This window comes from Ostrinia nubilalis, chromosome 29 (genome assembly GCF_963855985.1).
Source record: "Ostrinia nubilalis chromosome 29, ilOstNubi1.1, whole genome shotgun sequence".
Lineage (NCBI taxonomy): Eukaryota > Metazoa > Arthropoda > Insecta > Lepidoptera > Crambidae > Ostrinia > Ostrinia nubilalis.
The window spans coordinates 668,936-680,119 of NC_087116.1; the positions used below are offsets into that span (position 1 = coordinate 668,936).

General features: G+C 39.0%; 1 protein-coding gene across 1 annotated transcript in view; it reads left to right on the plus strand.

The window, feature by feature from the left end:
• Positions 1 to 10,147, plus strand: part of LOC135085594 (tau-tubulin kinase homolog Asator) — a 34,985-nt gene extending 24,838 nt beyond the window's left edge. Inside the window, exons 15-20 of the mRNA XM_063980367.1 lie at positions 152 to 247; positions 1,078 to 1,146; positions 1,719 to 1,807; positions 2,411 to 2,512; positions 9,483 to 9,635; positions 10,034 to 10,147. Coding sequence (XP_063836437.1) covers positions 152 to 247; positions 1,078 to 1,146; positions 1,719 to 1,807; positions 2,411 to 2,512; positions 9,483 to 9,635; positions 10,034 to 10,147 — 623 coding nt within the window. The remainder of the gene's footprint in view (positions 1 to 151; positions 248 to 1,077; positions 1,147 to 1,718; positions 1,808 to 2,410; positions 2,513 to 9,482; positions 9,636 to 10,033) is intronic.
• Positions 10,148 to 11,184: the final 1,037 nt, after the last annotated feature.

Here is an 11,184-nt window from a genome sequence, read left to right on the forward strand (position 1 = left end):
CCCACAGTCTGTTGTAATAATTTAATTTATGACATGCAACTAAATGTAAAATTAATTATATTATATGTATGTGTTTTGGACCTGTCTGTAAACATACATTTTCTGATAATAAATAAATAAATAAATAAATAAGCATCATTTCCCTCCACAGGCGGCGGGCCAACACTCGCTCGCTTGCGCGTGGTCACAGCGCCCCCTACGTGCGTGCAGGAATTAGCAGCGCAAGCCTCGCCTCATACTCCAGGTAGTTGTATTTTGTTCTTTAGCATTACATCAAATCAAATCAAAGATATTTTATTCAATTTAGACCACTGGTGGCACTTATGAACGTCAAAATATAGTAAATAAAAAAAAAGGTAGCCCTTATGGTGCACTTTACATGTCTCCTTATCTTTTGGGCCCTACCATCATTATCATCATCATCATTAATAATACTAAAGCCTGGTCTGTGAGCACGTAGAATTTTGTCCAATGACCCCTAGCTACCCATCCCTACCGCTCGCGCGTAATTATGTTGCCGTCGCGCTCGCACACTCACTGCGGGCGCCCGTCGCACAGTCACGACAGAAATATAATTACGCGCGAGCGATAAGGATGGGTAGCTAGGGGTCATTGGACAAAATTCTACGTGCTCGCAGACCAGACTATAGACAAAAGACGTCTACTACTGGACACAAGACGTCTATTACTGGACACAAGACGTCTACTACTGGACACAAGACGTCCACGACTGGACTGGATAAAAGACGTCCACTTGGTTCACACACTGTTGATTCCAGCTGAAAACTAGCTTCTCGACATGACGTTTGTGCCATGTCGCGATTTTTGCTGAGCGGACGCCTGTTCAGCATATTTTTATTTTAAGTTAATCATGTCTACTCTTTCTTTGTCCACCACATTGTGCTGGACAAATGACGTCCACTACTGGACAAATGACGTCCAATACTGGATAAATGACATCCTCTACTGGACAGCGGACATCCTCTACTAAAGAGTGGACGTCCACTACTAGACAAAAGATGTCCACTACTGGACAAAGGACCTCCCCTAGTACTAACTTGAGTGACTTTATTCCAGGTGAAGCAGCCAGCCCCAGAATCGTAGCAGATGTGGATAGTGTACATTCGGACACGCACTTTAAGAGAGGTCAGTGTATTAATAAAAATACATAGTGATTTTATTTTTTTAAATATGTCAGAAAAAACAGACAAGAAATGTATAGTTGTTTTTGTTATACTTGTAAGTACCATTTACTTATCCATATAGTATATTAGAATACTGCATAGTCCGCACCATAAGCATCATAAATTCAATTTGTAAATAAAGATAGGTTTACTCAAAACATCAATGTTATTCAGTTTTGTTACCAAAATGACCCGTTTCTATTGGCAGGGGGAAATTCGAAATAATAACCCAGAATTGACAAAATCCGGTCGCCGAGCTCATAGAATTTCGTTCAATGACCCCAAGCTACCCATCCTTATCGCTCACGCGCTCGCACACTCACTGCTGCCGCCCGTCGCGACAGCAATATAATTACGCGCGAGCGATAAGGATGGGTAGCTTGGGGTCATTGGATGATATTCTATCTGCTCGGCGACCGGACTTTAGTAGCGCACTCCTGACAATGTGACAGTTCGGACGGTTCAGTGATGGACAACTGTATATTAATGTGTTTAGTTGGTATCATTTCTAATTTTTGTTTTTCTGGCCACCAGGCGGGCGACGCGGCGGTCGCGCGAGAGCCGATCAAAGCTACACGCAGTTTGCAGTCATGGACGATGAGAACGTGTCAGCTTTGCAACAGGTGAATATTTTGTTTATTCATTTATTGGAGTAAATTTACTCATGGTTGTCAGTTGGCGGCAAAAATGCCCTGACTCTCATAGATGTGACAGTGACATTGGTGTAAATATTTGGGTGATACGACTATAAGTCAGAGGCGCCAACTTGTGTGTGATTGGTCCTTATTCTCCAGTGGCGCCAAGTGTGGATATTGTGACCCTACTCGCCAAAGACGCCAACTGGTGAGTGATATGACTTGACTCTTCAGTGGCGCCAACTCAAAATTGGCCCTTTTTAGATAACGGCGCCAACTGATGAGTGATACGGCCCTACTCGCCAGAGGCGCCAACTAATGAATGATTGGTTTTCACTTGCCTATACCACCAAACAAGGGGTGGACGGATGTTACTTACCAGAGGCGCCAACTGGTCTTGACTCGCCCGTGGCGCCACTGATATAACCACTAGCGTTTGAACTCTATTCACTCACATATTAAATTAAAATGAATATAACATGTGGACTTATTTTATTGCTGTAACAACTGTATACCATGTTTTATGCAAATAAACAATTATTCTATTCTATTCTATTCTATAAATTAGTAAACCATTTTTCTTTACAACAGGTGACAAAAGGAGGCGCGCTCACTCTGGTTTCTCTATGGAAGTCGCAGTTCGACGATTCGGAGGAAACCACAGACAATGAATGGAAGCAAGAACAGTTACAGGTTCTAAAACATATTTTTAACCTTTTCAACATCCACTTTGAGATTGTTTTTCTAATTCTAATACCTAATAATCGTTATCACATATCTCTAGTGGTGCTACAAGCATTACAAAACACCAGCCGGCCTAGGATACACACCACTTTTAGTAGGGAATTTAGTGCAAGAACCCCTCCACTTTGGTATAGAAGGCTCATTTTTGCACCAGTTGTTCTTTGGGTGCTCCTGAGTAGATTTCCGTCGGTAGACATCGGGAGCCCCCCCTGTGGTAGCAGGGGGAGGGGGGGCAAGTTTCCTTCTGCCGCGCTTCACTTTAAGGCCCATATCTTCAAAACTATGGGTATTAGGGCAAGTGTGGTGTCATTTTCGGATAATTAAGAGCCATTTTACATTTTCGTGCAAATTTCTAAGATTTTGGAAGCATGAATTACTATCTTAAGCAACACCCAGAGATTATTTAATTACTGCGAAAGATAGTTCAATCCTTGTTGTTGACCAATAATGTAACGGATTTACTAAAACTCTTTTGATTAATTCTCAGTGCCCCATCTCCCACAACCATTTTACGGAAAAATTGCCGCAGACTCAATTTCAAAGTCCTGTATCTATTGTTTATGCTCGTATAATAAGCTTAAAAATATATAGAAATCATCGGACATATATTCTTGTAGTCCGATAATCAAACGGATTCTTGAATTTCATTACCATTATTGAGTAAAATCTAAAAATATTTTGGCAAATTTTTAAGATTTACGTCACATTTTGATCGTGATTTTTGGTTTTAATACACAGCAATAACAGCAATAAAAGTATCCCAAAATAAAGAATATTCATTGGAGAATTGATTTCCACAGTTATTGTTTAAATATTAGTAACTACTTTGTCAAAATATTGATGTGAATATCAGTATAAATTACAATGCGGAAGCCGACATTGATTAGTACGGCGCGAGCGCCCGTCAAGGCAGGACCTGTGTCATTTTTCCCGCCATGACGTTTACGTGTGTTCGTGTCATGAAGCGGAGATTTATACGGCGACCAAATACTTTTGATACTATGCCGGGAGGTCCGTTTTGAGTCGGCCGTTTGGTGGTTCGAAACGGACTAATATGCCGAGAGGTCCCGGGTTCGATTCCCGGCCGAGCAGAAATTGAAATGATGAAATTTAATTTCTTTGACGGGACTGGGAGTAACTATGTATTTATGTATGAATTTAATTTAATAAATAAATTATAAAAAAGGTTGTAAGTACATAGTATATCCATTAAGCTAGCACCCTTAACACAAGCATATTAGTTGCTTATTTTGGGACTAGATGGCATTGTGAAATTGTCCAAAGATTTGTTTATTTATTTATCCGCTTTGAGTTTTGTTTCGTGAAGAAGAAAAAGAACCGTTTTGTTTCGAGAGAAGTTTTGTTGTTAAATCAATAGTAATAAAAGAGGAAAGATTTGATTATTTGTTTGTTTGAAGGCAATAGGCTCCGAAAAGAAATTCTTTCACTAAATGTTTCCTATGTTGGCTATAAAATATTTTCAAAAACTTTACTCCAAAATCTTCGATAATTGGTCTTTTAATAAATAAATTAGATAACATATTAATATTTTTTTTAATTGTTTCCAGTACGATTTCAGTACTAGTTTTTAGAAATTCTATGATTTAACTAAAGTGTTATTTTATGCATAATTTATTAACTTCTAAAATATATTCCCTATTGATAGATGACGTGCTTCGTATTTGGTTAAAAAGGTGTAGAATGTTATTTTGAAGATAACTTGCTTCCATAGAGATATAGAAAGATGCTAAGTAATGCGCTGAGTTCGAAACTCAGTGTCAAAGAAATCAAAATATGTGCTCATTATCCACTGCGGTATCATATAATCGTTCGAATAATCTTTAGTAGTATGCAAGCAATGTAAACTGTTTACATTATAACGTCGCTGCTGTCATCATTGCTTTCACAAGCAATATGTTCTGTTTTTGGGCATATTGTTGCGACACCGGCTCCGCCCCCTTATCACATTTCCCTTTAGTTTCTGTGATCTGTGCTTGCTTCGAAGTTGATATCAATCTGGGGGCACGGCAGTGCCCCCGCCAAGTCGAGCGCGAAGCAAACACTGCCGTACCATCCTTTACTGGAACCATTTCGCCGCATTTTCAGGCCCCTATTTGAGAACCTCTGGATAAGACCAGAACGCAGAAATTTTCGTCATCTAGTAAGCTATAATCACGTACTTAAAATCCAAAATTTCAAGTCTGTTGGTCATTTAGTTCCGAAGTTAAGCGAAAGCAAAGTTTCGCATTTACGACACTCACTCACTGATAATCATCAAAATAGAACTAGTACTTCCCATAAACTCAGAGAGCTGAAATTTGGTACAGAGTTAGGGTTTAATGGCCACATAAAGGGAAAACTATAAAAACTAGGAAAATCGAAGATCTGGAGTAACACCACATTCATAATAAATACTACTCCGGCACCGTGGTATTCGCCTGTATCGCTCACCGCTAGATGGCGCTAGCACTAGCAAGCGGTGTCCAGATTTTTTTCCTTTCTAGAGCCCCTGTAATTTGCATTTCGTTGATTTCGTTTATTATATTGTAAGGTTCGCTAAGGTTATGTTATTAAAACAATTCTGATTCGTTGTCCATTTTAAAGGTCGTTGAGTTTATTTGTGTTTAATATCGTAAAAAATGTCGATAAAACGACGACGTTTAATAATTTTGCCACTTTCTACAAAAAGAAGTGAAATCCCACCAAAAACATTCTGTAAAAAACTAGCCAAGTCTCGATGGAGCTGCTTGTTTATCTCTAAAAAGTAATGAAATCTAGACAAAGTCGTGCCAAGTCTATGGTTCCTTACTGCGATTTCTTTATTATTATAGTTAATGTTGTGTGACTTGGCCGTTGAAGGGTACAAAACCAGGTAATCCATGACACCATTGCACCAATCTGTCGCCAGAACCGCTACCCATTGGCGATGGAAAATTGCCACTTGGAAAACGTTGATTCAATAACCAGTCAATTGTAGGCTTAATAAAGCTGCGTATTTAGCATTTAGTAGAAATAAAATGTATGAATTATATAGTCTTAAAGCCGATACGCAAGATCTGAGTGTTATAGAATATGTTAAAAATTACTCAAAAATATTTAAAAAGGTTTGTTTGGCTGCTAAATCAAATCATCTTCGAAACATGATTTTAAATTCTAATAATAAAGCTAAGGCTACGTGGAACATAATAAATAAACAAACATGTAAAAATAAATCGAAGGATAACACTTTTTCACTGAAAATCGGAAACGAAATTATAAATTCCGATACAGAAGTTGCAACCACATTTGAGACATTCTTCTCCAATATTGCGTCTGAAACAACTAAAGAACTGAATTCATCACCAGTTCTTGCAGAGTCTCTTTTAAAATCTAATGTCACCGAGTGCCAGTGTCTGCTCCAGTTCAGGCATATAGATTGTAATACAATAATTAAAACCTTTAGAGAATTAAATATGAAAAAAACTGAGGATCTTTGGGGAATCTCCGTCAGTATAATTGGAACAATTATTGACACCATAGCTCCTCACCTTGCATTCATTTTTAATACATGTATTGATCAAGGTTGCTTTCCTAGCTTAATGAAGTTAAGTAAAATAATTCCATTGTTCAAGGCTGGTGACAAATGTGACCCCTCTAATTTTCGACCGATTTCTATTCTACCAGTACTTAGCAAAATTTTCGAGAAAATTATTTTCCACCAACTTCTATCTCACTTCATTTTTAACAAATTATTACACAATAAGCAATTTGGTTTTACGAAAGGTAGAAGTACTACTGACGCTGGGGTAGCACTATTGAAACACGTCTTTGATGCTTGGGAGAGTAAAAAGGACGCTGTTGGTATTTTCTGTGATCTTTCAAAAGCGTTTGATTGTGTAGACCACCAAACCTTACTAAACAAATTGCGACATTATGGTGTTTCGAATAAGTCACTTGATCTGCTGAACTCGTATCTCACAGGCAGAAAACAAAAAGTTTGTATTAACGGAACTGAGTCTTCTGGAGCACCTCTTACTATGGGTGTGCCGCAGGGATCAATATTGGGACCTTTGCTATTTCTTATTTACATTAATGACCTTCCTTACTTTGTAAAAGATCTGTGTGATATTGTGTTATTTGCTGATGACACATCTCTCATTTTCAAAGTTGATAGAGGTAAAGTAAATTTTGACGATATTAATAACACACTCTCACAGGTTCTACATTGGTTCACTGTTAACAACTTATTGTTAAATGCAAACAAAACTAAGTGCATTAAATTTACCTTACCTAATGTGAGGCAGGTTTCCACGCAATTAATGGTGAAGAATGAACCATTAAATAGCATAAATTCCACAACATTCCTGGGAATCACTTTAGATGCTAAACTTCAATGGGGTCCTCATATTGAAACTTTGTCAAAAAGGCTCAGTTCGGCTGCTTTTGCAGTGAGAAAGATAAGGCAATTAACTGACATTGAAACGGCAAGGCTAGTATATTTTAGCTATTTTCATAGTATAATGTCATACGGCATATTGTTGTGGGGCTCAGCCGCGGACATTGAAACTGTGTTTGTTCTGCAGAAGAGAGCAGTGCGGGCCATTTATAACCTTGGACCCCGATTTTCCTTGAAAGATTTTTTTAAGGAAATAAACATACTGACAGTAGCTTCACAGTTTATTTATGAAAACCTTTTATATGTCCGCAAAAATATAGAGCAATTCACGAAAAAGAGCGATTTGCATAACTTTAATACAAGAAACAAAAATAAACTTGCCGTTCCAAATTTCAGATTGCATAAGATTGGTAATTCATTTATGGGAAAATGTATTAAATTCTTTAATAAATTACCACAAACTGTTGTAGAAGTACCCATTCATAAATTCAAAGCACATATTAAAAGTACCTTAATGAAAAAGGGCTACTATAAAGTCGATGATTATTTAAAAGATAAAAATGTTTGGGATACGTTACTGCCTAGCTCGCATAAATATTTATAACTTTGTACATTTTAAAGCATGTAAACCTTTGAAAAAGAGGCTGACAATAGTGACTGAGTTTCTTGCGCTGCTTCTTCTCAGCACTGGCCCATTTATTGTCCTGAAGCAGTGGTAGGGTTAATACTGGGACGTGTAAAAGTGCTTTTTTTAAGCCTATTTACAGAAATAAATGAGTTTTAATGAGTTTTTAATGAGTTTTATTTCAATAATACTTATTGTATGATTATCTTAATAAAGATTGTTCAACGGCCAAGTCACACAACATTAACTATAATAATAAAGAAATCACAGTAAGGAACCATAGACTTGGCACGACTTTGTCTAGATTTCATTACTTTTTAGAGATAAACAAGCAGCTCCATCGAGACTTGGCTAGTTTTTTACAGAATGTTTTTGGTGGGATTAAATATTCCTTAGTGCTTTTGATTTAAATTTTTTTTTTATTATGACACGTGTTTGAAAAATCAAGAAATAGTCAATAATACAACAAATGAAAACGAAACATTGCATTGCAAGTTGCAATGTTTCAATATTGATGAGGAGATTCCATTGGAAAGTCTGTATTCATTCCTAGGATTCCCCTAACACCATCAAATTCAAGAGAATTCTAGAGAGTGCAGTTTCCCATCTCATGCTTAGGGGCCACGGTTTAAAATAGCGTGGTTGCATAGAGCCTGCAACGGGCAACCGCGTGCGCTGCTCATACTAATTTTCGATACAAAAACAAGTGTTGGCTCACGAGTTTTAGCGGAGTTCCATGTGGTAGCGGGAGTAGACTTAAGGGAAATCTATGCTTCTCCGACGGCCAGTTGTAAGTTGTATGCTCCAGAGTGTGCACACAATAGCCTGGTGATTTTAGCACCCGAAGGAAATGTTTCAATTTTGTTGTAGAAATATATCATAATTTTGTAAGTATTCAGATATTTAAACATACCTAATAATTTGTAGGTTTTATTTTAAAAAATATTATCATATAACAAAATTAATAATTTCTTAGAATAATTTAATTTTATTAGAACCAGTTTCCACTTCTTCGCGGAAAAAGTCGCGGGCAAAAAGCTAGTATGAAATATGTAGTATTGCCCGCGGCTTTACTCGCGTGTAAATTTTTTTTCACCGTGTGACTTTCTTTATTTTGTATTTAATATAATATATTTTACATATTATACCTATTCGTGTTTCATTATTAATCGAAATAAGTATAAAAATCTTTAAAAGACTAAATAAACTCTATTAAAATTTTAAATTAATTTATCATGTTTTAATACCTTATTCTACCTTAAAATTAATAACTTATATCAAGTCTTAATACGGTCACGGCTCAAGATTTTTTTGTCCATTTCGGCGTTCTTTTTACTCTTTTGTCGTTGCGTTGACAGTTTGTAGCTAAATTCGCGCGGAATATTTTTGTGAAATGGCTCTTAAAGGATGGCGAATTCATTTCTAGAACAAACTTTTTGCCTTTTCATACAAAAAAATAGAAATATTGAGTAAAATTCACAAAAACCAAAAAGTATTTTTTTAAATAAACGTCGTTTACTTTTAAACCATTGGAGATAATCTAATAAAAAAAAATGTCCTAATAATAAAAATGAGCCTTCTATACCAAAGTGGAGGGGTCTCCATACAAATCATTGCACTAAATTCCCTACTATTTGTAATCGTCGATTTTATACGACTAAGGGTGGATTCGACCAAACAAGAGTAAATATTAATCTCAGAATATATCGTCAGTTTTGATATATTTATTTATTTTTTATTTACTTTGTAGTGTACATAAGATGATATAATGGCGCCTATTCTGGAATAGCAGGGGGATTAAAAAGTAACGTGTTTTATCACGTATCGCCAGATAATTTCACAAATTCTCTGATTAAAAATGTCACCCTGTAGAGTAAAAGTCAGATTACCGAAAATAATTGACTTTTTCATCATTTCAGTCGCCAGAACACCGCTGCGGGCGCGGCCAAAGCGCTGTATCCAGCTGTTCTAACGCTGCGCGCACTCAATTAGGAAGGACTCACTCTACTACGCAGCATCAGACGCAGCTGACACAACCGGTGGCGAATCCTGCACCGCCCAGTGCACCACAGGTAAGCACATGCTAGGAGTACGGTACCGAGCCAGGAGAGTCACCTGACCCTGACCTAGACCACCACGGGGCCACTTTGTAGCTAGAATGTCCCCAAACTACCCATCCTTATCGCTCGCGCGTAATTATGTTGCTATCACGCTCGCACACTCACTGCGGGTGCCAGTCGCACAGTCGCGACATCAATATAATTACGCGCGAGGGATAAGGATGGGTAGCTAGGGGTCATTGGACAAAATTCTACGTGCTCACGGACCGGGCTTTAGACTGCCTCCCCCTCTCCCCTCTGACTATAATTTCTCTCTTCTTAGGCTAGACAGTTCTTATTATCTTAGAAACTGAGTACCGCGTAGCGCGCCACATGTATAAACTAATATACACTAGCTTCACCTATGACAGCTGGCGCCAACTGTGATAGGACCTTACTCGCTGTTTGCGCCAGCTGATCAGTGGCGCCAATTACTAGCCAGTTGTGCCATCTACATCTGTTTGCTACGGGGCGCCAGCTACTAGCCAGGAGCGCCAATTATTCGCCTGGGGGCGCCACCTAGGTACTCGCTAGTGGCGCCAAATGATGGGACACTTGGCTTTAGTCAAAGCGCTGTATCCAGCTGTTCTAACGCTGCGCGCACGCAACTGGGAAGGACTCACTCTACTACGCAGCATCAGACGCAGTTGACACAACCGGTGGCGAATCCTGCACCGCCCAGTGCACCACAGGTAATTATGTTGCTAGTTTCTAAGACCAGCTTCGTCTGTGATAGTTGGCGCTAACTACTCGCCAGTAGCCTCAAGTACTCGCCAGTGGCGCCAAATATTCACCAGTGGCGCCAACTACTCGCCAGTGGCGCCAAATACTCGCCAGTGCCACGAATCCTCAGAGGCGGTAACTACTTGCCTGTGGCGCCAACTGATAACCAGTGGCGCCAACTAAGCACTCACCAGTGGCGCTAATATAACTAACTAGTGGTGCCAAAATTACTAATCAGTGGCGCCAACTAATGACCAGTGAAAAGCGAAAAGTCGAAAGGCGAAAAGTGGTGAGTGACTTGGCTTTAGTCAAAGCTGTATCCAGCTGTTCTAACGCTGCGCGCACTCAATTAGGAAGGACTCACTCTACTACGCAGCATCAGACGCAGTTGACACAACCGGTGGCGAATCCTGCACCGCCTAGTGCACCACAGGTACTTATTATTCACCAGCATTGTGTCTAAATCTGGCGCCAACTACTCAGCAGTGGCGCCAAAACTGCTCGCTAGAGGCGCCAACTACTCGCCAAAGGTGCCATTTACAAGCTAGAGGCGCCAACTACTCGCCCAAGTGCTAACTTCTCGCCAGAGGCGCCAACTACTCGCCAGTGGCACTAATTACTCGCCAGTAGCTCCAAAACTACTCGCCAGTAACGTCAACTATTCGTCAGTGGCGCCAACTGGAAAGTGATGGGATATTATTCGTCAGTAGCGCTAACTGGTGAGTATTGGCAAGTAAGATAGGATCCAATGGCGCCAACTTATAAGTCATAGTAACTTATTCGACAGTGGCGGCAACTG